Source organism: Theropithecus gelada, chromosome 9 (genome assembly GCF_003255815.1).
Source record: "Theropithecus gelada isolate Dixy chromosome 9, Tgel_1.0, whole genome shotgun sequence".
Classification (NCBI taxonomy): domain Eukaryota; kingdom Metazoa; phylum Chordata; class Mammalia; order Primates; family Cercopithecidae; genus Theropithecus; species Theropithecus gelada.
The window spans coordinates 27,120,547-27,148,442 of record NC_037677.1 but is presented as its reverse complement, the minus strand read 5'-3'; the positions used below and the strand labels follow the sequence as shown (position 1 = coordinate 27,148,442).

At 43.0% G+C, this 27,896-nt stretch overlaps 1 protein-coding gene across 4 annotated transcripts in view; it reads right to left on the bottom strand.

The window, feature by feature from the left end:
* The window catches only part of PIP4K2A (phosphatidylinositol-5-phosphate 4-kinase type 2 alpha), a 179,662-nt gene extending 159,283 nt beyond the window's left edge, over positions 1–20,379 (bottom strand). For 2 of the 4 annotated variants that reach the window (XM_025397159.1, XM_025397161.1), the window contains exon 1: positions 19,985–20,375. In XM_025397159.1, coding sequence (XP_025252944.1) covers positions 19,985–20,128 — 144 coding nt within the window. In that variant the 5' untranslated portion in view covers positions 20,129–20,375. Of the gene's footprint in view, positions 1–19,728; positions 19,893–19,984 lie in introns of those variants that run through there. The other 2 variants (XM_025397160.1, XM_025397162.1) reach the window with 2 other exon arrangements.
* Between the last annotated feature and the right edge of the window lie 7,517 nt (positions 20,380–27,896).

The following is a 27,896-nucleotide window of genomic DNA, read 5'->3' as shown; positions in this document are numbered from 1 at the left end:
CCATCTATGCAGTATAAAAAACAAAACCTTTCAGTAGTGAGGTGGGGCATGACCCCAAAAATGTTTTGTAACATACAGAGGTGTTACAGTTCTCTCGTGGGCAAAACACATAGAAGAATTGTTTTAAGAATGATTAACACATTTTTCCCTTACATAAATACAATTTGCTCCAAATTTCCTGACCTACTCTGATCGCAAGTAGCTGTCAGTAAGACCCGGCAGATGTTTTTTCAATGACCTTAATCAGTCCCTTCAAGGTAAAAATGAGGTTTTAAGAAGTGCTAGAAAATAACCGCTTTTTTGAAAAGAAACTCAGACTACAGAGAAAGTATTTTGAAAAGAGATGTGCTTTTGTATCTTTTGTACAAACAACTTAGAAAATACTTCTCATCTGTTTTAAAATTTTCAATAAATGTAAAACGTTTTTTATTTTCAACCCTCTTTATCCTTAATATAAACTGGAACACATTTTATGAGAACTTAGTGCTATCCACAAAAATAGAAATTTGCCAGAAAAATTTTAATCAAAATTTTTATCTAACTGGCGGACAATGTGAAAATGAGAATCACCAGTTAATAAGCACAGCCAACAATGCACTGGATCAGTATACCTTTGTAGGTAACTTTTTGAGCTATTAAAACCAAATAGCAAAATGAATATAGGACCAGACTTTCAAACTGCTTTATCATAAAATTTTCATCATTTTTAAAACCAGTGACACAAACTCATCCACACAACCTTCATTTGAAAAAATAAAATCCACTACACACTAATGATAATTTTTAATGATACCAATAATTTTTAATAAAATTTTTTTTTTTTTGAGACGGAGTCTCGCTCTGTAGCCCAGGCTGGAGTGCAGTGGCCGGATCTCAGCTCACTGCAAGCTCCGCCTCCCGGGTTCACGCCATTCTCCGGCCTCAGCCTCCCGAGTAGCTGGGACTACAGGCGCCCGCCACCGCGCCCGGCTATTTTTTGTATTTCTTAGTAGAGACGGGGTTTCACCGTGTTAGCCAGGATGGTCTCGATCTCCTGACCTCGTGATCCGCCCATCTCGGCCTCCCAAAGTGCTGGGATTACAGGCTTGAGCCACCGGGCCCGGCCGATACCAATAATTTTTAACAAGTTTTAGTTACTAATATTTACTTTCAGTGCATCCTGTTAAAATTTCTGCATATAAGACAAAACAATTCAGTAGTACACAGAGGAAAACTTATAAAAAAAAATTTGTATATTGAGAGCACATGCTCAGATTTTTTCACTGCTAAGATGCAAAAACTGGGATACCTGTAGGTAAATTAGTGATAATCACTGCAGTTTATCCTTGTTTTTCCCAAACTCACAAAAGTGACAACTTTTAGAATTATTTATTATTTGTTTCTCCCAATACAATATTTCTTTTAATCAAGGGATTTCCTAGGATGGCTACACAGAGAAAAAAAATCCCCTATATCAAGAGAATATTTTATTTCACAAACCAAAATGTACAAGTCATTTCTGCCTCACTGAATTCAATATACAGTCTTCTCTTGGTATCTTTGGGGTATTGGTTCCAGGACCCCCCAGGATACCAACTCCGCAGATGCTCAAGTCCCTAATACAAAATATTATTTGTGTAAAACCTGCATGCATCCTCCCATATACTCTATATCATCTCTAGTCCATGTATAAGTACATAACACAATGTAATGGTCACAGTAAGTAGCTGTTTTACTGTATTGGTGCTTTTACTTATACATTTTTTTTTTCCTTTAATATTTTCGACCTGTGGTTGGTTGAATCTAAAGATTCAGAAGCCTTGGATACAGAGGGCTGACTGTATACAGATTTCTTCCCACCACCCATCTCACCTTAGAACATGTCTTGAGTTTTTTCCCTAATTATAAGAAGACTGCATGCTCAATATTTTTGTAAGAAACCTATAAAAAGTGTAAGTAGAAAGCAAAAAATCATCTGTAATCCCTCCTCAGAGGGACATAATATTTTAAAGGCACACTGGCTATGTTCCCACTCAACATTATCAGTCATGTGGCCAGATCAGCACAACAATCTCAGCCAACGTGTGTAACAACTAGGGAATATTTCAACATATGGTAACATATTTTATTTAGCCCATCAACTTCTTTACTTTCACAAAAGAACTAGTTTTTTTTGTTTGTTTGATTTTTGTAGGAAACACAGGTTATAAGGGTCTCTCCTCAGCTGACATGCCCAACAGTTATAAGTGTGTTTCTAGCTGAGCCAATTACTTTAGGACCATTCTACATGCCATCAGAAGAGTCTTATCTTCCTATAAATTACCAAATTGAAATGAATCCTTAAGTGGTCTCTTGTCCTGAAGGTTCAGAAATGGGAATAAATTTGTTTTGAAATAGCCTTTGGCCACTCTGGTTAAGTGGAACACAATTCATTTCATTCAATATATTCCTCTATATGGAAGCTTTTTTCAATCTTGCAGACATTTTTCACATAAGAAAAAAAGGGTAGTTTCTTAAAATAGGGCATAAAAATTTATATCCATAATTTGTAAAGTTCTTATTTTGAAGTTAATGAAAAATTACATATAGTTTATTCATACTGAAAAGTCACCTACTTCCCAAAGCCTACTCAAAATGGTCTGTTTTTGTGTCAAACATTTAATATTTTAAAATACTAGAACAAGGAATAATTCTCTATTAGGTAATCATCCAAGTTAAATATATATTATCTTTTACAAAAGACCCTTAATTTTCTACTTAATTCAAGCTTTAAAAAATAAGGATCAATTAAGGTTCCATTTTAAAAGAAATATATTATCCCAAGGCTAATTTTAAAGCCTGAAATCATCTAAAATAGTCAGTAATTTAGGCCTCCTGAAAATTGGCAACTGTAGTTAGCACTGTCACAATAAAATACATCCACATAAAGTGGAAATAACAGTGTATCTAGATGGCTACAGTTTATAAGCATGACCTTTCCTTTCTTTCTAAGAGCCCTGCTTTTTTCCTTCACTTTTCTTCAGTGTTCTCTGGAGTTCATTTCCTTCAGCTTAAAAAAAAAAAAAAGAAAGAAAGTCGACTTTGTATGTTAAGTAAAAGAGTTAAAAATTAAAATTGCATTTCTTTTCCTTTCTGAGTGTCTTGCTATCTAAAAGGCAAGAAGCCTGAGTACTTACAGATATGCAGCAAAGCTTTGAGCTTCCATACCTTCCTTGCCAGGCTTCAGAATGTTTGTGAGGTCAGCACAAGTGACCGGCATTATTTCTACTACATAATGCTGGACAGAGTGGCCAGCACACAGAATCAAGCTTCAAGCCAAACTATAGGACCACAGTAGAGGGATGGTAACATCCAACATTTAAAAAGCAAGGCTGGGTGTGGTGGCTCATGCCTGAAATCCCAACACTTTGGGAGGCCAAGGCAGAAAGATCACTTGAGCCCAGGAGTTTGAGACTATCCTAGGCAACATAGCAAGACCCCCACCTCTACGAAAATTTGTTTTTAAAAATTAGCTGGGCACGGTGGCACACAACTATAGTCCCAGCTATTCCAGGAGGCTGAGGCAGGAGAATCACTTGTACCCAGGAGTTCGAGGTTGCAGTGAGCTATGATTCACACCACTGTACTCCAGCCTGGGTAACAGAGCAAACTGCATCTCAAAAAAATTTTTAATTAAAAACACACACACATATACTGTCCATATACTGTAATTATGGACTCTAGCAGATGTCACATTACATTTTCTGAAGTGGTTCATGTGAATCATCCATAGGTTGAGTCCAACGTTAAGCAGTCAGACTGAATAACGAACTGCAAATTCCTGACTAGTCTACTCACATGGGAAGAACTCTGCCTGCCATTAAATGCTATTGGATTGGGTTTAATATAAATCATGTGGGCTGTGGCCAGCAGAAATTAACCAACCATAGACAGTGGACGGTGACCTGCTTCCGGGATCCCAGGCACTCTCTGCCTAGAGTTCGATGAAGGAAAACTGGGAGAAGTGGGTCAGTTGAAAGCAGCTCTTTTGAGAGGGCAGACTTGGGCCAGGCAGCCTATGTGGGAGCCATCCTCCAACCTCAGACCTGATACTCCCACACTGCCCGTGTGCGTACATCTTTGGTCAAACTGCTGAAAATCCCTATAAAGAGATTTCAGTGGGTTAAAAGGATACAGAAAAAAAGGATATCTTTTTGTTCTAATCTTTGCTGTTCAACTTAGAAGCCTGAAAGCATAAGATGTGGGAAAGCAGCTCTTAGCCACACTGCTAGGGTTATAATCTGGTATAACCCTTTTTGAAAGTAAATTGGCAACATGTACTAAGAGCCTTAAAATATTCATACCCTTTGACCAAGTAAATTCTCCAAAAAGAGAATCTGTTCTAAGGAAATCATCCCAAATAAGAAAGTTTCATACAGGGAGATGCTGACAGCAACATTATTTATGGTGGCAAAACACTGGGACCAATGTTTGGACTATTAAACTTCATTAAACTATTTAGGTTGGTGCAAAAGTAATAGCAGTTTTTGCCACTGAAAGTAATGGCAAGAACCACACTTTTGCATCAACCTAATTATTAAGCAGTGATCAAAAAGTTAAAATCACTGTGAATACATAGTAAGATGAAATAGTCAGAATAGTCTCAATGAGATTTTTAAAAAAGATATTGGAAAGAAACACATTAAAACATTAACACTGGTTGCTGCTTCATAGAATGGCTATGGTAATTTTTTATATTTGTGTGTGTGTTTCAAGTTTTTCAGAAAATATGCTATATATCTGTACTTATTAGAACTTAAATTCCACTGAAATCATATTTCAAATTCACCTAAATAAGCATAAGAAGAAACTTTATATAACACATAATAAAAATATTCACTATTGGCTATTTCCTGGCTCAAATATTCATTGGCATGTGTTAAATTTGTGAGTATCTGATGCCAGAACTGCAAGAGAAAGTGAATTAGACAAAAAGATTAGCTTCTCCTAACCTATTTTTTAATGTCCCTAAAATTTGCTCCTGTCTTCCTACTTTGGCGCAATGTGCCAAAAAAGCAAGTGCCTTATGGATTTATCATACTTTCAGAAACAATATCTGTTTCCCAACAGTTCTTCTGATGCCAAAGCATTTAACTTTCCATCTGGGTGCAGGCAGAACCTAATTTATGAATGGGTTGTGTTCCAAACATTCATTTGTAAGTTGGCCCTTTGATTCTACAGGAAATGTACTCCAAGGCCTAATGTAGTAAAAGCCTGTGGACTTGGTCTGAGAGAGACAGGGGACAGCTGAGAAGAAAACTTCTGTTCCTGTTCCTGGACACAGAAGCAAGCTAAGGCCAATGCTGAAAAAGGTAGCTGCTGAGTAGCGCAGGGAGACATCCTAACACACTAGATACCTGGGAATGTGCGCAACTTAGGAGGGACACATGGTCAGGCCAGAGGAGGATTAGTAAGAAAACTCAAAGAGCCGACAAAGAAATTAATGTTCTGCTTGTTTAGAGCAGTATCTTCAAAACTTTTAGGCTATGGGCCACTTAGACAACACAGCTTCTTCCACATCTATACTGGTTACCCTTGGAAACAAACAAACAAACAAAAAACAACAATGATTACACCTTTCTTTGGGAAACTTCCAGCCTGGGCATATAGTTGTTCAAAATACATTGTAAATACAAACACTTTTATTGTAATGCAATATATGTATTTCTGAAAAATTTCTAAGTTCTGCATACACACTAAAATCCAGATTTTAGGCAGACCACATAAAGACTATGAAACTCTATCACCAGAATGCTTAAAAATAAAAATCCTAAAAATAGAAAAATAAACAATATTTTAGTGTAATTTCTAATAGATATATAATGGACTTTAGAAATAGAAAGGTGAGGATCACTAGGGAAGGAATATAAGGAGTAACCAGGCTTCTAAGTCACACAGACTAGGAGAAAATGTCCAAAGATGGGAGAGAACCCTGAAATGAGTACTTCCAAGATCGAGCAGCCAGCTGCTGGAGTCAGGAGGAAGAAAACGGATGCAACAGCAAGGTATGCAGTCCTGTTTCCCAGTCTGGCTTGCTGCCTTGGACTGCATTAGTGTACTTTGCACCTAGCTGCTGACACTTGGAGGCAGTGGCGTACTCAAGGAAAACTGCATACGGACCAATTCCTACATCCTATGCCACATTCCCGATACGCCAATCTCATACAAGTGAATCTGCATTATAGAAGCATGTATGTAGCAGCAGCAAAGACTGCAAAGTGGTACATTTTCTAAAGCAGATTCAAATGTGTAAGGGGACTTTTTAAACCCCACTTTCTTTTCTTCTGTCCAGCCTCAACACCACCTGAAAGCTCCTCCAAAGACACCAGTGCTTGGGAATATGACATGAGAAATTTTGGATGCATGATCCAAGAAAAGCAGGGCAAAGCGGGGCAGCTGCTAGCACACAGGCACCTCTGTGCACATCAGAAAATGAGCCTCCTCTGCGGACGACTCACAAAAAGGGTGCCTGTCTCCCGCTAATGCAGCCCCTTGCTATGGTGTGCAGGTGGCAATACTGATGTCAGCCCCCACCTGCCCCCACCACCTGCAGCCTTTGCGCAGGTCATGTGGAATGCTATAGAGGTCACTCTCGGGTTGACTAATATCAAATACCTTCCTCAAAGTCCAAGTTGAAAAAACAAAAGCAAGGCTTATTTATTACAACTACAAATAAACTAAGCTCTGAATTAGCGTGCCTAGCAACTTGCAAATATGTTTCTAAGCCTAAATGACCAAGCCTAGAGAAACTAACGCAAACAAAAGTAATGTAAATAAGAACACCTCCATAAGAATGGACACGAATAAAACCATAAAATCAGAAGGAGAGAAGTATAGTGGCACCTGAAGAAGGGTTTGGCCGTTCCCTGGAAATGCCACCTACCCTTTATGCTTCTGTATGCATTACTCTGCCTGTAACGTGTTTTCTCCAGCTTCTCCATCCATCACGCTAATTCTAACTCAATTCCTGAAGAATTTCAAGAGCCTACCACTAACTCTCCCAGAGCAGTTCATTAATCCTCTGCTGTCTCACAGTATCTGTGTGTACAATCCCAGTCGTGGCAAGGGGGACGGGGTACCTCGCCAGGAGCTAACAGCCCCAAAATAACAGTAATGTAATGGAGAGTGTGAATGGTAAGAAACTGACCTAGGTGAGTCACTGTCAATTCCTTCCTATCTGTTACCTAACACAGTCACCAAATCCAGCTGATTCTACCTGAAGTATCTCTAAGCACATCCTCTGTCTGCTTGTTTAGAGCAGTATCTTCAAACCTTTTAGGCTATGGGCCACTTAGACAACACAGCTTCTACCACATCTATACCTGGTTATCCTTAGAAACAAAAAAGGCAACAATGTCTGTTGGTTGTCTGTTACCCCTGCCCAAGCTCAGGTTCCCATCACCTCTGGAAGACAGCAATGGCATCCTTCCTTCTTGCAGTCCCACCTCCTGTCCCACTGACTCCCTTCACGGATCCATCCCTGGAAGGCCGCAGAAGCGCCACCATGCTTTGGCTTCTCACTGTCTCACTTACTGTTGGCTTCCCTCTTTTGAAACTTTGAGGTCGATTTGTATTTCTGCTGATAGGGTTATTCAGGTCAGCTCTGCACTGAAAATAAGTAAACGTCTTGAATAAAACATTTTCTTAAACATCTTCTTGAAGGCATCAAAGAGTTGGAAGAGGGAGGAGAGAAGATGGCCTGCCAAGATCTTAGTGAAAACTGGAAGCAGGAAGAGTAATTAGTCATGGAAGCCACTTTGGCTCTAAAGGCTTTGATGGTCTCATGGGTTGACAGGAACAGAAGACAAAGCCTAGGGCCCACCCAAGGTATGAAGTCTAATAGGAAACCTTTTCTCCATAAGGCTACAATGGGTCTACCAAAAATAAAATCATTCCACCCCAGGGACTGCAGCTCAATTTTATATCATCATGAGTTCCAAAAAATTCCAAGCTGTGAATTTAGTTTCAAATGGTCTTGGTCTCCAGTACCCCTAGACATGTGGCAAAAACAAACAATTCCTCTGGAAGGATACGTCTTTATCCTAAGACTTGAAGAATGCTCCCTGAATAACTATCCAAGGGAAGTGAGCAGCTAAGAGCCAAAATGAACCAAAGATAAACAGCAACAAGGCACCATGAAGAAGAACCAGCAGAAACAATACACAATAGAAAAAGACCCACAAAGGCCTGAGATATTGACATTATCACTATTCTTACAATGTTTATGGAATCTTTAACTTATGGCACACTTCTGCATACTAGTATTTTGAGAAGCATGTCTGAAGCCATTAAAAGAACAAGTCAGTAACAGCACTGCAGCACACTCTTCTACATAATAATATCTCAGATTACTTAGAAATGCATTCATAGTCTTCACGCAATTCACTTGGCGCCCCTTCAACATCTGACACTGTTTGAGAGGAGCTGTTTACTTTCTGAACCTTCTCCGTCATGTTCACAAGACACAGTTCTTGCATGCTGCTGTAAACATAACCTCTTTCTTTGGCACTGGCTTGCAGTTACCCCATACCTCTTATCACCAATTTGCAGCAAGTTTTCCCCCACTCTAATGCATTGCACAACCCGCTCAGCAAAATGCTCTAAAATGCTCTACGCTTGATTATAACAAAAGTACTCTACACGTTGATGAAAATTGAATATGGGAGGCCTCATGGTACACCACCTGAGAACTAATGGTCTATGGTTTAGAATCCCAGCTCCCCTCATTCATTCAACAATATGTACTGAGCGCCTACTACCTAAACACACTGTTTCAGATGTAGGGATACAGCTAGTAAATAAGAAAAGTCTCAGTTGCCAGGAAATTTCCTGTTGTAGTTGAAGGAGATAAGCAATAAAAATGTACACAACTCAGTTTCAAATAGTGTTAAGTGTCACAGAGAAAATAACAGTATGATAGTGGAAGGGCTCCCTTAGCTCAGGAGGTCAGAGAGGCCACCTGAGAAGGCAGCCCCTTAGCTAAGAGACTAAAATAACTAATAGTAGCTAACCTTCCAAAGATCTGAGGGAAGGCTGGGCATGGTGATTCATGCCTGTAATCTCAGCACCTTGGGAGGCTGAGGCAGGAGGATTACTTGAGGCCAGGAGTTCAGGACCAGTCTGGGCAACATAGCGAGACCCCCATCTCTTAGAAAAATTTTTAAAAATTATCCAGGCATGGTGGTGCACACCTGTAGTCCCAGCTATACAGGAGGCTGAGGCAAGAGGATCGCTGGAGCCCACTAGTTCAAGGCTGCAGTGAGCTATGGCCGCGCCACTGCACTCCAGCCCGGGTAACAGCGCGAGACCCTGTCTCAAAAAAATAAAATAAATAAAAGAGGGAAAAACATTCCAACAAAGAGAAAAATGAAGACTGAAGAACTGTGGCCGCTCTGAGCTTGCCTTTAGGAACAGAAAAAGCGCAGGGTGGCTGGAACATAGGAATCATGAAGAGGGTGTCATGGGATGAGGGCAAGGAGGAAAATGGGGCCCAGGCCAGTAAGATCATGCAGGTCAGAAAAGGTTTGGATTTTATTCTAAATGCAATGTAAAGCCTTTGGAAGGTTTAACTAAGGACATGACATGAACTTATCTACAGTTCAGCAAGATTCCTCTGCCACTGCTGCAGAGAAGGCGGACTGAAACGGCAAAACTGAACGCCGGGAGACCAAACACGAGGCTACCACAGTGCTCCTGAGAAGAGGATTCAAACAGACACAAGCATGCGGATTCAGGACTTGAAAATGGGATGTGGGGAAGGAGTGGGGAGAAAAAGCATAATCAAGGTTAGTCCCTACGTTTAAGCTGGAGCTCCTGGGTCTATGGTGGTCCATTTTCTGAGATGGGAAGAGGCCAGTTTAGGTTATGACGGGGGATGAGGCAGAGTGCAGGGAGGAAATCAAGAGGCCTGCCTGGGACATCTGAGATGTCTATTAGGTATTCATGTGAAGATACCCGGTGAGAAACTGAATACAGAGCCCGAGAGGAAAGTTAGAGCTGAAGTTAGACATTTCTCAATCATCACTGTAAAACGGTTAAAAAAAAAAAAAAAAAAGCCATGTAGGTAAAGTAAATGTAATTGTAGAAGATGATCCTGGACAGAGGCCTGGGGCATTCCAGCGTTTCCAGACAGAGCAAAAGAGGAGGAGCCTGTGCCTAAGGAGTGGCTGGTGAAGCAGAAGGACGACAAGAAGCAGAAAAAAGGAGCCCCCTGCATTTAAAAACGTGAGCACCGCCAGCGATGCTGAGTTGAGCAGTTTCCTTGGTGTGCTGCAGGTGAAAGCTGGATTGGAGTAAGTTAAGGAGACCATGGCAGGTAAGTTGAGGGTTGGCGGGTAGGGTGTCTGCACAGAAACAGGAGACCTCACCTGTAGACAAGGCCTTTCACTCCTGCTATGAAAAGGAACAGGGCAGGTGTGGTTGCTAACACCTGTAATCCCAGCACTTAGGTAATCTGAAGCAGGACTGCTTGAGACCAGGAGTTTGAGGCAGCAGTGAGCTGTGACCACACCATGCACTCCAGCCCAGGCCAAAAAGCAAGACCTCATCAAGGAAAAAAAAAAAAAAAGGAACAGAAAACCTGAGAAGACAGTACAATGCGAGACTAAGGGTGAAGGAGAGCTTCTGTTGTTGTAGTTTATTCTGCTTTCAAGATGGGAGGCCCCAGAGCGGTGAGCCATGTCAGTGGAAGGTACTGCAATGGTGGGAATCGTCTCTCTCTGCACTATTCAATCCAGCAACCACTAACCACATGTGGCTAGTGAGCACTTGATATGAGAAACTGAATTTTAAGTTTTATTAGCTGAAATTTAAATTGCCATATGTGGCTAGCAGCTACCAAACCAGGCAGGGCAGCCCCTCCAGCATGACTGTAGACTGACAGACCCTGCTGTCCAAAATTTAAATGGGATGGTGGGAAGAGCAAAAGCTGATGGCTTCTATTTGTTCAATCAATGCTTTCTAAATGAGGTTATATGCTGAAGGGAGGATGGGTGGACAGGACACTAGGTGGAAGTTGAAGGAGAGGGGACAAGGAAGAAATGACTTCAGAGAGTACAGAACATATTAAAGGAGGCAGTAACTCTTCCGGGTCGAGTGTCATTTGAGATTTGTGGCAAATTTTAAAGTAACCCTGGTCAGAACTGCTGACTTTTCTCTGGCAAACATCAACCACTTGGTCCTTCAAAGGTGGCCTCAAACAAACTACTCTTTCAACCATCTCCTGACATTCCCATTATGTTCCTCTGTGGTTTTCAATTTTCTTGGCTGCAGGACCTTTTTTAACCCCTTTACATATTATATTCTGTGCCCCAGTTAAAAAAAAAAAAAAAAGGGAGAGGACAAAAACAAGGCTGTTCTGGAGGAAACTGAGGTAGGACTAAATTCCCTCACCTGCTCAGTCCCCTCCCACCAGCCCCTGAGGCACATCTAAGGAACCTCAGGGCTTGAAACCAAAGATTTACCCTGATGGGTGTTTCTCAGACTTAAATATGCTGACAATCACTGTGTCTTGTTAAAATGTACATTCTGCTCCACTAGGTCTGCAGAGGCCCAAGCTCTGCATCTGTAACATGTTCCTGGGTACTGCCACTGTGGCCACAGCCAAAGCCAACTACTTACATTCTCCACGCTGCTTGGTTTTGCCGGCTGTCAGACCCTCGGCTGCATATGCCTTTCCCCACTGTATTAGTCTGTTCTCACGCTGCTATGAAGACATTCCTAAGACTGGGTACTTTACAAAGGAAAGAGGTTTAACTGACTCAGTTCTGCAGGGCTGGGGAGACCTCAAGAAACTTACGATCATGGCAGAAGGGGAAGCCCCTTATTTAAAGCCACCAGGTCTCGTGAGAACTCACTATCACGAGAATAGGATGGGGAAAACTGGCCCCATGATTCAATTATTTCCAGCTGATCCACCTACAACACCTGGGGGTTATGGGTACAATTCAAGATTAGATTTGAGTGGGGACACAGCTGAACCATATCACCCATCTTCTGCAGCTGGGAGATTCTATTTAATCTTCAAGGTCCTCCGCATTGTTACCACCTCTCAAGGCTTCTCCAAGTCCCCCAGGCAGAAGTAATCATGATCCAGTCCTGGTTAGCACCTTGGCCCCATCTCCAACCACTATATATCCCCGCCTCTTGCTGTGCTCCAGCCATGCCAGCTTTCCTGCAGTTGCTGTAACAGGCCGAGCAAGCACCAGCCTCAGGGCCTTTGCACAAGCTGACCCCTCTGCCTGAAATGCTCTTCTCCCAAATTGCCTCCTGCCTAAACCCTTCACTGACTTCATGCCTTTGCTCAATGTGCGGCACAGTCTATTCAATACCCTCCACCCCCAGCATTCTAGACACTGTAGTTATTTATACATATATTTACTTTATGTCTGTGTCCCCTGTAGTTATGCACAATTTGAGGGCAAGGTCCACAATATATTCATTTTGCATCTGAAGCATCTTGCAGTGTCTCCATATTTAAAGACAAGGTGAAATATCAAGCCAATAGCTGACACAACTTGCAACTAATGAATGTGAATTAGATTTCTGACACTTCAAAGAACCTAATCGCTAGTGGAAGTGTGAAAAATACAAGAAAGAACATAACAAAATAGATACAGAAAGTAAAGCAAGGGCACAAGGATAACTCTAAAATGATAATTCATAACTCAAAAATACACAAGGATGCCAAGTACAATGGTGATGTTCTACTACGAAACAGGATAAAGTAACCACTGATTTAGCATACAATCTGATAATTTGCTACATCTTAGCATTTAAAACATTAAAAAAAATAGCATAGGCATGGTAGCTCAAGCCTCTAATCCCAGCACTTCAGGAGGCCGAGGTGAGAGGATTGCTTGAGGCCAGAAGTTTGAGACCAGCCTGGCCAACATAACAAGACTCTGTCTCTATTTTAAAGAATAGTAATAATGACAGCTAGCATATTAAGAACTTACCATGTGCCAGCAACTATTTAGGCATCTTACAGGTATAAATTTATTTAATCCATATAACAAACTTCCAAAGTAGGTACTGTTATTACCTTCTTTTATAAACAAGGAACTGAGAGGCAAAATAACTTGTTCAAGGTCACATAGCCAACCGAACACTGACTCCACAGCTCTTAATCACTGTGCCCAGGAAGCTGAAAAACGATAAACATTTAGAATTGCAAAGCTTAGCTGCAGGTAAGTTACTGTTTTAAAACTCCCTACAACATTTTTCATAAACAAATTATGTATTGGTTCTCACTCTACATGCTCTGAACATTAACAATGAGTTTCTTTCTATAAAGGGAAATATAGTTTTTCAAGTAGTTTTCTCCCGTGTTAACAGCTAATACTCTGTCCATCCAAGAACAGCTCTTAAAATTAAGAAAATAAAAGAACTCAAAGCAATGAATGACTCCTGAGCTTGGCCCAGGCAGCACAGCTCAGTGGCTAAGGGAACAGCTGTGAATCTCAAGTACTAGGCACTGTGACCAAGGCGGTAATCAATTCAGCCCATGCGTGTTCCCCCCAGAGTATTCTTCCTGGCTGCTGCGTGCTCCCCCCACTTTCTCACCCCACACTATCCCCATCTTATTCTTGCAAGGGTTCTTAATGGGGTCCCATGAACTCCCAAGTGGTCCATGGATAGAATTAAAGGGATCCTTGAACTTGGTAGGACATATCCTTTGTATTTTCATTTATTCCTTTAAAAGCCTCATTCTGAAAAGGAGTCTATGGCCTTCACTGGACTGCCATAGGAGTCCCTGGTACAAAAACGAAAAGAAATAAGGATAAAGGCAGATACAGGGAAATAAGCTAGGGGGTTTCAATATCAGTCGAGGAAAGAGGGAAACAAATCTGGTTAGGAGTGGCAGAAGTGAGAAGGAAACGAAGAGAGGAGTCAAGGAAACTACCCAGGTATTCCTAACAAAATGGCATCTTTCACCTTCCTTCTACTTACTTTCCAAAAAAGAGGAGTTGCCTCTACTTCCACTCATTCGCTCCTTAAGTCTTTAAGCTTTCACACCCGCCCCCAACCCCAATCACTTTAGCACAAGCACAGCCATGACTCTCAAGCACTTGGGAGCATCTAATTCTGCCCACCTCTGTTTCCTCTTCCTGTTTCTTCTTCCTCGGTCCTTCCCTCAAAGCCAAGTGTCCCCAGTTCCCCGCTCCTCTGGTGGAGATCTGACTTACCAATTCTGTACACACAGGTCTCAATGGTCTATCCCAGCCCTAGTGGCTCCCAAGCTCCAATCACACCTTTCCAGCATTGCACATGGTAGTGTCACTGCAGGATCCACCCACCACCACCTGCAATTCCACATTCTTGAATCTAAATTGCTCGTCTCCCTTTCCAACCTACAATTTCTTCTCCCAAATTTTCTAATCTATCATGGGGCCACCATTCTTCTAAGGGCCCATCACATACAGTTGGGGCTGGGGGGAGGGATCCTTAGTGGCAAAGTTCTTCCTTCCACTGCTACGTAGCCTATGGACCTGCAGCATCGGCACCACCAGAGAGTACGATAAATGCAGTCTCAGGCAGCACCCTCACTGGATCTGCTGAATTAGACTCTGCATTTTAATTTGTATTGTTTCTTATTTAGTTGGAGCCTCCATCTGTCACCCAAGCTAGAGTACACTGTACAACCATGGCTCCCTGCAGCCTGGACCTCCTGGACTGAGATGATCCTCCCACCTCAGCCTCCTGAGGAATTCAGGCTACAGGTGTGTGCCACCATGCCCATCTAAGTTTTTACATTTTTTTGTAGAGACAGGGTCTTGCTATGCTGCCCAGGCTGGTCTCAAAATCTTGGCCTCAAGTGATCGTCCTGCCTCAGCCTCCCAATGCATGGCTAGGATTACAGGCATGAGCCACTTGCCCAGCAGCAGAGTCTAATTCAGCAGACTTTTTTTTTTTTTTAAAGTCCCCAAGTGATTGATATGCACCTTAAATTTTGAGAAACAGGGATCTGGTTCTTTTAATATATCACCATCCAAACTGCATTTGAACTTTATTACTTTTAGGCATCATTTACCGAATCCTTATGATGTGCTAATTACAGTGCTAAGCCTTAAATACAGTATCTCATTTAACCCCCAACCCTGTGAATCATAATCATTATCTCCATTTTAAGAATGTAAAAATTGAGGCTCAAGTGACTAGATCCCCTGCTCAAGCCCATCAATGCCAAAGTTAGCATTTGAACCTCATCTGTCCAACCACAAACCACTTTTGCCAAATTGTACCAATTCCCTTCAATTCCAAAATTTGTATTTCGAAGGCTATGCTGGCAGAATTAATTACTCTGGTTGACTGCATTTTCTAATCAACTTAAAGAAGATTTTGGTGGTTTATTATAATTATTGCCGGCAACCTTTCTAAAGGCACAGCAGATCAGGATACCCTGGAAATAGAAATTATTGACCTGACATGGGCATCATTCTGAGTACTGAAGTTTAGTAACTCTAAGTACTAAGTGACACTAAGTACTAACTATAAATACTTCGAGTTCACTCTGAAGTATCTGACAAATGGAGGGGAAAATGTATTCTGTTCTCTGGTCATAATCCCAAGTTTTAGGGAGTATAAAATGACTTCCCTAATAAACTTTCTGTATGTCTGCTTGGTGTGTTTCTTTCCTCTGAAGATTAAAAAGAACAAAAAAATAGTCTGAGGAGACTAGTTCTTGAATGAATGGTAGCTGGGTTCCACTCAAGAATTTCATCTAATGTCTAATTTTAATTTTAATGTAATTGCCTTATTATGTCCTATTCAGTCAAAGTCATTTCACAGTCACTCACATCACTTTAAAACTTAGTTTCCTTATCTTCTTTCAGTGCCCAAATAAAAACCCATGAACCTAAAAAAAAAAAAAAAAAAAATTATGATGCATCCAATAATATGGTCTTTATTCCAAAAACCAGAGCCTGCGGAGAATACAATCAAAGCCACTGATGCTCCACCAAAGACACCATGCATTCTCCAGTCCACACACAACACAGCACACGGTGTTCCTCAAGCTGGCCCTCACAGATCCCCACAGTAAGGACCCACGGATGTCCAGAACCATCCAGCTCTATTACTAGGACAGAGACCTGCCTGACACTGCCTGGCAGGCCCTTTCCCCTCTCTGGGGACTGTTCTTTCCCCAACGCCAACAGGCAAGCGCTGCCATGTTTTTATAACTGTTTAGTCCAAGGGATGGCCACAAATGACCAAAGCCAGACCAATCCCAAATGGAATCCTTCCATGGTATTTTTATAACTGAATTAGAGACAGGAAGCCCTTTTTGGAGAGCAGAAATGACAAAATATGAAATACAGGAACCGTTCATTCCCTGCTCTGTGGAGGAACCAGCCAGCTATGAAGGAGAACTGAGCCAAAGGGTACAGAAAAGTCCCACGCACTCACACACCCACACACTCAGGCACCCAGCTCTTCACATGGTTCCATAACCAGCCTTTCCTTCTACTGTGATAGGCCCCCCAAACCCCTCAATACCTGACATTTTTGCCAAAGCTCATTTGAACTTCTACAGCTTTAAACCAAAAGCCTCTAACATCAATACTTAGCTACTTCTAAATAGTATATATTTTAAACAAGTTTTATGTGCTTTAAGATTTTTCTATACGGATAATGTTTTCCTTTGGATATTTAAATAGGTTTTAAAATACTAATTTCTAAAAGGCTCACATTTCACTGTGGATAAAAATCTTTTAGAATATCTATTTGAAACAAGTCTTGGCTCATATCATTCAACATGCTCCCCATACTATTAAAATATCATCTTAAGACGCTTACTGCTTGATCATTTTTAGTTTAATTCTAAATGTAACAAGACAAAACTGCCTTCAGTCTTTTCCTTTATGTATTCAGTTATATTCTCTGCTTAAAATACTTAAAAATTGGCACTGATCCATTCACTGATGGGTATTTTAAGTTAGAAAGCAGTAACATCTCAAATTAACCACACAATGGCAGGCTTACTCCCGACGATGAACATTGCCCAAATCAAGATTTTCATTACCACCTCAATGGACTTGAACATTTTCACCTTAATTGCAAGTTGTTATGTTTCAATCAAATCGACTTTGGCTTAATAGACTGCAATGCAGTTCAGCTACATTCAATATAACAAACTCTTAGTTCGCAGTCTCTTAAAATCACCATAGATTTCCTTCTCCTCTAGTCAAGGTCTTGAAAATTCCCTGAATGCTGCTGCATTTGGAAGGTTATAATAGTAAGACAACTTTTATATATAGTATTCTACAAATCCTAGTATAACACTGTGCACCTAGTAGACTGAAAACACAGACTTTTGAGTTAGACTTGGAAATCATCCAAACAACCTCAGTTCACAGGTGCAAACACTGATGCCAAAACCTGACCTTAACATGCCCAAGGTCAACAGTTAGAGTTTAAGAAAAATTTAAAGCGCAGATCCAATGAACGTTTTACCACAGGACGCGGAAGATGCTCATATACAACACCATGCTTGTTTGTTCTTAAGACTGCTGACGTTATTTATTCTTACATTATACTATAAACTTTGGTGCACAGAAGGTCATATAAAACCTTAGTAACACATTTACCTAATATCAGACACTGTCACCTAAAATGAAATCAAACCAGAAATACACAGCATCTAAGTGCTTAGATTTCATGTTTATATTACACCTCCATTCTTTTTTCAAAAATATACTAAAGAAAATAGACATTTTGAAAAAGAAAGCTGTGAAACAGACCTCTCTTATGTCAACTCAGAGCCCTCAAAATAAAGATATTTGGACAAAAATATTAGAGGTGTTTTAGCAATCCTTCCCATAGTAGCTAACACTGTATGTGCCCAATATATATCTGTTGATTGAGTAACATGCTTACATTTATATGAAATGGAAACTTCACTCCTCTGGTTGTGGATACTTAGAATCGCTAACTTCTCTTGAGAGCAAAAGAAAAATAACACCAAATGTACTATTTACAAGTCATACACTACGAAGCACTTTAGTTAAATATTTCCAATTAGCAAGAAACTCTAAAACAAATGTAGCAATTCATAAATGTAAGGTAGCAACATAAGTTTTTACAGTAAAACATACACAATTACAATATTTTTAAAGGCAAACTGGAATTCAGACGAGTTCCCAGAAAGCACACTCTTTTTCCGCAGCATATTGTTGACACCACCTTACTAAATTAAACCCCGAGACAGAAACATTCTCCTGACCAAAACACCAGAACTCCAAAGGAGATAAAGGCACATGAGTAATATGATATGAGTAAGCACTACAGTATTCGTCCTTTTTTTAATTATAAGTTTCTATTCTAGTAATAAGGGACCCAAAAACTAATAACGTAAAGAATAAAAAAGCTTAACAAAATTATACGTAACTCTACATTGTAAACGTATTACCTAGGAAAAACTGCATTTCATTTTCTGTAATAAAACTTGAGAGAGGAGTTTTTGGTGCAGTAATGCATGCTCTTGTAACAACTTACAGTCCCAAATAGCTAAAGAAGTTGTCAGGAAGTTACAATGAACTTCAGTGAATCAGTCATTAAGCTGGATAAAAATAATCATTTCTCAACTTCTTCAAAAACACTCACACCATGCAAACACGATCGATCCTGATACTGTTTCGCCCTTCCCCCTACGCAGCTTGGGGAAGAAAAATACAAAAACGATGCTTTTAGGCATTTTAAACAACTTCACTACATTGAGAGTGTGTTTTTTTCCAAAAAGCCAGCATGGTTTTCTGTCATTTCCACTACGCTGAAAAGGACATATAGACATCCATCGAAATTAAAAGCAGGGAAAGCGGACTTACACTTTTCCCCAGATGCTAAGTGACTGCAGTGACTAAGGTCATGGTCAAAATTCACAGCTCATTTAAACTTTCCTGGCTGAGCCAACAGCTCCGATCATGTTTCCTGATCCTATCTAAGTGGATTAAAACTGCAGGAGTTTCTCGCTGTCAGATCAGCAGGAGGCTATTTCAGACCCTCAAACCGCAGTCCGCATAGCCGCAGCGGCGCATCCTCCAACCCCGACTGTGCGTGACGCTAACCTTTCCACGCGTTCTTCTCTAGCCTTTCCCACACCCCACACAGCGGCTGCGCCCAACTCGGGACCCCCTCCGCCCGCGCCCTCCGGGACCCCCGCCTGCTGTCCCTGCCCCGGCCGCCCTTCCGCAGTAGGCGACTTCTGCCCGACTCCTCAAAGTGGGGGGAGGCGACGAAGGGAGGAAGACTCCCCGCCAAGGGCTCTCCAGCCCGCACAGCGGCAGGGCGATGCGGGAGAAGCGCAGGGATGCCGCCCGACGCCAGAGCCATATTTACATCGGCTGCTGCTTTGCCAAAAAGCCGACTTGTGCCCAGTAATATTGCCTTTAAAGGAAAAAGAAAGGGCCTAAGCACTAAAGCTGCTGCCCCAAATCTGCTCGCGCTCCGGTATCCTCGCCCCAGTGTCCCAGTGGGAGGTTCGCACGCGCCCAGCCCGGGACAGGTACACCTGCCCGCCGGCGGAGGACGCGGGCGCCGCGCCGCCCCCACACCGGGCAGCGGTCGCCGGGACCCGGCCCCCAGCTGCTCCCGCCCGGGCTGACAGCCGAGGCGGCTCCATGCCCCGCACAAACTTCCCACCTCCCAGGCAGCGCGGACCGACCCGCGGGCGGGCGGACTGGGGGCGGCACTGGCACCCACCGTGAGACCCACATGCACACGGGACCCCCGTCCCGCACCTGGCCCTAGATCTAAAGGGGACGCAAGTGGTGCCTGGGCGGCCTGGAGGGCTGGGGGCAGACGCCGCGGGGCTGGGGGCTCCGAGGCAGGCGAACAGCCGGAGGGCCGGGGCTGGCTCCGGCTCCCCGCCCCGCAGCAGCTGCAGCCGGAGGAGGAGGGGAACGAGGAGGAAGAGGAGGAGGAGGAGGAGGAGGAGGAAGGGGACCGCGCGCCGCAGCCGAGCCCTTACCGAGTGGTTTACTCCCCACATCAGGACGCTGAGCAGCGGGTCGCTGGCCCGAAACAGCTTTACTTTCTGCGCTACGAAGTGCTTCTTCTTGGTCTTGGTCTTGCTCGCCAGGACGGAGGACCCTAGGTTGCCAGGGGTCGCCATGGCCGCCTCCTATGTCCCCTCCACCGCCGCGCTCCCGAGGCCGGGGACCCGCCCTCTCTACACCCCGGCCCGGGGAGGCAGCCGCATCCCCCCGGCGGCGGCCCCGGCGCGCCGCGCTCCGCTCCGCCCGCCGCCGCTGCCGGCGCGCTCGGCCCCGCTCGGCTTGCTCCGCCCGCTCGGCCCGGCAGGCTGCGCTCGGCTCGCGCCCCGGCCGGTACCCCACGCCCGCCGCGGCTCCGCGCTCAGCCCGCGGCTGGACCCGGCGCGCCGCGAGCGGCTTCCGCGTTGGGCGCCGGCGTCATGACGCAGGGGGCGGGTGGGCGGGAGGTGGCTGCGGCGCCGCGGGCGGGGCACTGGGTGCGGGGCGCGGGGCGCGGCAGCTGGACCGTTAGGCTGTGCCCTCCCGCCCCGGCTTCGCTGCAGCCGGACCGCCGCCTGTGCGCGGGCGAGCTCCGGGCGTTCGCTCCTGGCCCGCGGAGGAGGCCGCGGGTTGCGAGCGGGGAACCTGGGGACCCCGGCCGGGCGTCCCCTGCTGCTCCCCGAGGAGGGAGAGGACAGGGTGGACAGAGTGAGGAGGTTGGGCAGAGGAGCCCCCAGGTGTCGATCAGCTGAAGGAGGGAGGCTCACGCGCTCACCCACGCCACGAGTCAGGAGACCCAGCCAGGTGTGAAATGCTACAGGGAGACTAGGGCTTCCCAGCACCGAGGGGAAGGACCGGGGCACGTTGCCGGGTCAGTCCCTGAAATGAACTTAATACCTTTGTGCCATTAACGGTCTGGCCTTTCAGACCCTCGATATGGGCCTCCTGGAATCATTCAAGAGGGAGACTCCCACCTAATAGGCTGGGCTGTCACTGCCAACCCACTCCGTGCCCGGGGCAGCACCCTGGGACCCTCATTGAGAGCCATTGGCTTAACCAGGAGAATCATGCCCTAAAGTGCACCTTCTTCCGATCCATCACTATGGTCCTTGCCATCCCTGCCTGTTTTCCAGTGCACTGACCGTCCATGGAAATCTTCACCGTCTTCATCCAGATACACCTAAATGTAGCCCTTATTATACTGAGAATACCTGGCCTACCTCAGGAAGCTGCCATTCCAAGTATGTCTAAAACCCTGCTGTCCCCGTATCGTCCCTGCAGTCGTCATTCTGTGCTATGTATTTACTCGGACACAGACCTCCAGTCCTCACTGAATAGGTTCTTGGAAACTGTCACCTTAAGCAAAACACCATATAACAAAACCAAATTTGCCATAGGCTGACATAAAAAAGAGTTAAGTTCCTACAGCTTTCTTTCTGGTCACAAAAACATCACCGAATTTCGAAGTAAACACTCAAAACACTTCTAATATTAAACATTAAAATAAATGTGAGCTATACCTCTTTTTTATTTTTATTTTTTCCCTTGAGATACGGTCTCGCTGTGTCACCCAGGCTGGGGGGTGCAGTGGTGCAATCACAGCTCACTGCAGGCTCCACTTCCCCGGACTCAGGTGATTCTGCCACCTCAGACTCCCCAGTAGTTGGGACTACAGGTGTGCACCACCAAGTCTGGATAAACTTTTTGTATTTTTGGTAGAGATGGGTTTTCACTGTGCTGCCCAGGCTGGTCTTGAACTCCTGGGCTTGAGGGATCTGCCCACCTCAGCCTAAAGTGCTGGGAATACAGGCACCAGCCACTGCACCCAGCCCACCGGCATTTTTAAAAGATTGATAAAAACTAGATAATGGTTTGCCAAATTTCTGGTGAGTCAGTGAGCGATGGTTGCTGTGGTGCTGGGTTAAATCAAGGAATAAGTGTTTGCAGAGCAAAAGTTGTCAGGAGGACCTGCTGCTACCATGAGATTCAAAAACAATCACAAATATGGTAGCTGAGTGCTCTCCTATCTTGTTTATTGTCATGCATTTTTATGATTAATGTACACTTACATATTTTTATTTTACAGTCATTTGTTTCATGAATTTATTCATTTTTCCAACTCATTTATTCCAGTTCAAGGTCACAGACACTGGGAGCCTATCCCAGCAGCTCAGCTTGGGCAAAAGGTGGGAACCATCCCTGGATAGAATGCCATTCTATTGCAAGACACACCCACCCACACACACATACCCCTATTCTCACTTAAACTGGGACCATGTAGGAAGGGGGCAGTGGTTCATGCCTGTAGTCCCAGCACTTTGGGAGGCATGAGGCAGGTGGACTGCTTGAACCCAGGAGTTGGAGACCAGCCTGAGCAATATGGTGAAATCCCATCTCTACCATAAATACAAAAATTAACCAGACATGGTGGTACGCACCTGTAGTCTCAGCTATTCAGGAGGCTGAGGTAGGTGGATTGCTTGAGTCCAGGCAGTCCACCTACAGTGGAGGTGTAGTGAGCTGGGATCATGCCACTACACTCTAGCTTGGGTGATAGATGGAGACCCCATCTCTTAAAAAAAAAAAAGAAAACTACTGATACCATGTAGACAAGCCTATGAACTGAACATGCATGTCTTTAAGATGTGAGAGGAAACTAGGGTACCCAAAGAAAACTTGCAGACACGGGGAGAACCTGTAAATACAAACAGTGGTCCTGGCCCGAAATCCATTTCTTTTCTCATCAACATTATAACAAAACAGCGTTGAACAAAATGACATTATTTGAGGACCTGCTGTATGTTGTCTGTTGTCATTATCACTCCACTCAAATATAGTAGATACCTTCTGTGCCCTTGGCAGACTGCTTGGTCCTATCAGGGAGATGAAGGATGACAGGCCATTATCCCTTGAGAATCTTGAGTCTCCTCAGGGGTTAAGGGGAGGTCATGTAGTCACCTTCATTTGCTCCTATTCTTTCTTTGACTGTTTTTTAAACACAAGTTTACCCCCAAAGTCCCCTCATAGTAATTTCCTGCTTGCTTTCATCCAAAATGATATCTGCTTCTCCAGCATCAACCATCACTACTCTTAGTGGTTTAAAAAAAAAACCCCAAACCTAAATTTTTAGTGAGACAACACGGGACTGAGCTGTAGCTCTCCCACTTACTTGAGCACATCACTTACCCTCTCCCAGCCTCGGGTTCTTTATGTTAACAATAGGTATCATCAGACACAAATGTCACTTTAGGAACTATTTTGAACCTGGTAATATAATCCTGCCCTACCTACTTTATAGGATGTTTGTTAGAATCAAAACCAACAGTAGATAATGGCCATGAAAGCCCTTTGTAAACCAGACAACACAATAGAAAACGTAGCGTGCTTGCAAGTAACTCATAAACTCTCCCCTGACCTCAGAGAAGTGCCTGGTTGCACATTTGTACATTATTTGTCCACAGGCATCTTTTAAAAGTGTCTAAAACCATCTGGGCGTGGTGGCTGATGGCTGTAATCCCAGCACTTTTGGGACACCAAGGTGGGAGAATCACTTGAGAGAAGGAGTTCAAGAGCAGCCTTGATATAATAGTGAGATCTAATCTCTACAAAAAAAAAAAAAATTTAAATGAGCTGCACGTGGTGGTATGCACCCTGTGGTTCCAGCTACTTGGGAGGCTGAGGCCGGAGGATCACTGAGGCTGCAGTGAGCTGTGACTGCACCACTGCACTCCAGCTTGGGCAACAGAGCAAGACCCTATCTCAAAAAAAAAAAAAATTTAAAACCAAGTTTGACATATTTCCCCATCCCACAAGTTACTTTATTTCTTGTATTATGTTGGAAATGGCATTCATATCACTCAGTTACCCGAGCTGGAAGTTCTTTTATTTAACAAATTTTCATTGACCAGGCTTGAAGGCTTGCCATCATCATCAGTTATCGCTTTTCACCACCACCCAACCTAAACTCCTTTACTGGATCCTGCCCTTGAAAACAATTAGACTCAAAAATTCTCTCTTCCCTGATGCTTTCCTGATCCTCCTAATTCAAATTAATCCTTCCACCTCAGTGCTTCCATAGCATTTATTTGTTTCATAATGGCTATATTATACTTAATTTTATATTAATAATGCAAGACAACAGGCTTGCTGCACCTGCCAAAAAACTGAATTTAGTGATGATGGAGTGCTGAATGAGCCTAGAGGAAGAAGAGATGGATACCTGTTGTCAGGAGAGCCTCCTCCTTAGGAAAGCAGCAATCTGTGGGTGGGTGCAGAGGCCAATAGCACCATGTGAGGGACAGATAGCGGCGTAGTGTGGTATTTTTAGGTAGTTATGAGGAGACTTGCAGATAGTTATAAGGAGACTTGTCCTTTCAAAGGACAGAATTTCTGGTGATTTCACATGTTTTGAATGGCATCTAACACAATGCCATTCACAAATACATCATTAAATTATTTATTTATTTGTTTATTTAATTTAATTTTTTTGAGACAGGGTTTCACTCTGACACCCAGGCTGGAGTGCAGTGGCAAGATCACAGCTCATTGCAGCCTTGAACTCCTGGCCTCAAGCCATCTCCTACCTCATTAAATGATTTTGCCAATAACCTTTCACATTAGCTTTGTGGTCTGTGGAGGGTGTGTGTGATGCAAGAGTTCTAGAGTCACAGAAATGACCTTAGGTCATGCCTGTCATCCCAGAGCTTTGGCAGGCCAAGGCAGGAGGATTGCTTGAGCCCAGGAGTTTGAGGTTACAGTGAGCTATGATTGTGCCACTGCACTCCAGCCTGGGCAACAGAGTGAGACTGTCTAAAAAGAAAAAAGAAAAAGAAAGAAGAACGAAGTGACCTCAAAATGTGTAATCCAATTCTCAAATTGTATGCATTAGATAGGCAATTGAGATCTAGAGAAATGTAATAAGTAATTTCTTGGGCAATAAGAAACTTTGAAGGCAAGGACCGTGGTGTACCTGCTTCTAGGGCCTCTCAGTGAACCCTGAATACTCCCTTTCCCATAGCACCTGTGGTGAAATTTTGGTGAATAAAGAAAACCAAATTTTTTATCTCTCATAACAAAATTACATGTAAAGTTTGCATAGCCAGAAAATGTTTTGTGCAAGGTTCCATTCAGAAATACTTTGTTAGGAAATTAGGTTGGACATAATATTTAAACTCGAGGGCTAGATACTACATGTAGATTTAGCCACCTAGCAGTTTGATCACTGTTTTCCTTTGGAGTTTGCATGCTAATGAGACAAAGTTACGTCCTGCTTGCTCTTGGTTCAGCCCACCTGGTTCAAGCTGCTTACCTTATCGAGGGTTGAAGAACCCAAACCATCCACATTTGCCAAAGGTCTGGAAGAGAGGCATAGCTGGAGAAGGAAGATCAAGGGAGTGTGACTTCAAGAAGAGCATGCGGTTGTGTCAGTCAAGAAGAATGCCATGCCCTCCTCAACAGCCACACCCTTTTGCATTTGGCCTGATGGCATGTTACTCATCCAGACAGCAAACCCATCACAAAGGGAAGAAAGGCTCCGGCAGCCAAGTTCACTAAGAAGAAAGAAGGACATGTCAAGAGGATTTAAAAGGTTCACAATACTGACTTGGATTATTTATTTATTTATTTATTTATTTATTTATTTATTTATTTATTCTTGAGATAGGGTCTCACTCTGTGCCCCAGGCTGGAGTACAGTGGCATAATCATGGCTCGTGGCAACCTCAATCTCCTGGGCTCAAGTGATCCTCTTGCCTCCGGCCTCCCTAATAGCTGGAACTACAGGTGCACACCACATGCCCAGATAATGTTTGTATTTTTTGTAGAGACAAGGTCTCGCTATGTTGCCCAGGCTGGTCTGGAACTCCTGGTCTCAAGTGATCCCTGCCCTTGGCCTCCCAAAGTGATGGGATTACAGGCGTGAACCACTGTGCACAGCCCCCAATACTGACTTGTTTATGCTTCTTACTGTTGTGGTTTGGTTTTTGCTTACATTTACTGTAATCAACCTTATTTAGTATCATAAAACTGTATGGTGTAAATATTATGTTGTCTAAGGCATACAAGACAAAAAGTAGAGGTTGAATAGGGTAGATGCTCTGATTTTTTTATATTACCCTTTTTAATAAAAAAAAATACTATCAATTGAATAATTCCAATTCCAATTCTTCCTTGAGAAAAGGAAACTGGTAGCTTTTTTGACTTAGTGCTATTTGGAAGCTTTGTGCCTTTCTTTGCTTCATGAAGACATCAGAGCAAGATGTGAGACAATTCCATTCAGTCTTCTACAATGTCACCCTGAGCTTTGCCTTGCAAAATTATTATGTTGAAAGACCATTCTGAAAGTGCATAAACTGTCAAATCTCACCAAAAGGCAATAAGTAAGCCACAAATGCAATCAATGGGCTCCAAAAATTCAACTGTGACATGTGAGTTACTTTTGGGGGGATAAGTTTTGACATGATGCAGCACAGCTTGCTGTCTGGGAGTTCCAGGGGTCTGGCTAACCTATCCAAACCCTTCCTGGACTGGCTGTGGTTTGGCGCCAGCCAGTTGGGGTTTTCCACTCCAATTTAAATATTGATGATGATTCTTCTGGCTTCTGTAGCTGGCTGGGACTTCCTGCACGGTGGCAGCCACTCCAGGAATCTACCAGTTAGTTGGCACCTATCTGGTTAGCCAGACTTGGGGAGATTGGACTGGGAGAATATGGAGTAAAAAGTGGGTAATGCACAGACTAACCATTCCCCAGACCACCCCACCTTCTCCAATCCCCAAGCAGCAGCATGAGAACTTGAGCTAGCCTTCCCCACTGGAAGACAGGAAGCTGTGTGAAGGACATTATATCTTGATCATATATACCTTCATATATATGAAAGGTTTCTTTATTATAGAAATGGAAATTTCAACATTGGGAGAGCACGTGGTGGAATATAATGCATCCAATAAACATATTTTCACAGAAAGTGTAATGACAAAATAATCATGATATTAATATAAGTGAAAAAATAGGATACACATTGTATATATGCTATGGTTTTAATATTATAAAATAAGCCAGGCACGGTTGCTCACACCTATAATCTCCGCACTTTAGGGGGCCATGGTGGAAGGATCGCTTGAGGCCAGGAGTTCAAGACCAGCCTGGGCAACATAGTGAGGCCCTATCTTTACAAAATAAAAATTAAAAATTTTGAAAAAGTAAAAAGTATATTATAAAATGTGTATGCATGTAAAACACTGAAAGAAAACACAGCATACTTTTGACAGTGCTATATCGGGGTGCAGTTAGGGTTATGGATGATTTTTTAAATATATTTCTGCATTTTCCAAATGCTGTAAGATGCATGTGTTACTTTTATAATAATGTTTTTAATGCAACTATCTTTCCTAGTTAAATAAGTAACACAATAATGTCGTTTAACATACTAACCCAATTCCAGTAAGAGACAAGCATTTTCACTTGTTCCTTGCCATTTATAATAGTCGTTGTATGATTGAGGCAATGGCAAACTAAGCCTGTAGTAAACAGACCATTTTCCTATATGTAGGTAAAAGGGAACCTCCCGTGTTCACAAACAGTCCTTATGCAAATGGAAGTTTACAAATTGTTTATCTATTGGGCATCGTCTTCCCAATGCATAGAGCCTATGAGTTTTTCGGGGACCTAGAAAAAATTTGAGATGTGAAAACAAAAATTTTGATTCCAAAAGAAAACTGCAAAAGTGATAGCAATAATAACATTTGACTAAATGTTGCCAAAACATAATACTGCCAAGTTTATTAAATTTGAATTTAGTATTTAAAAAGTCATTACATATATAAACAATTTGTGAGTTAGCTTTTCTTATGTTACAAGCGTGCATAATGATTGATAAAAAGATAGTATATAGTCAATCAAAAATTAAATGT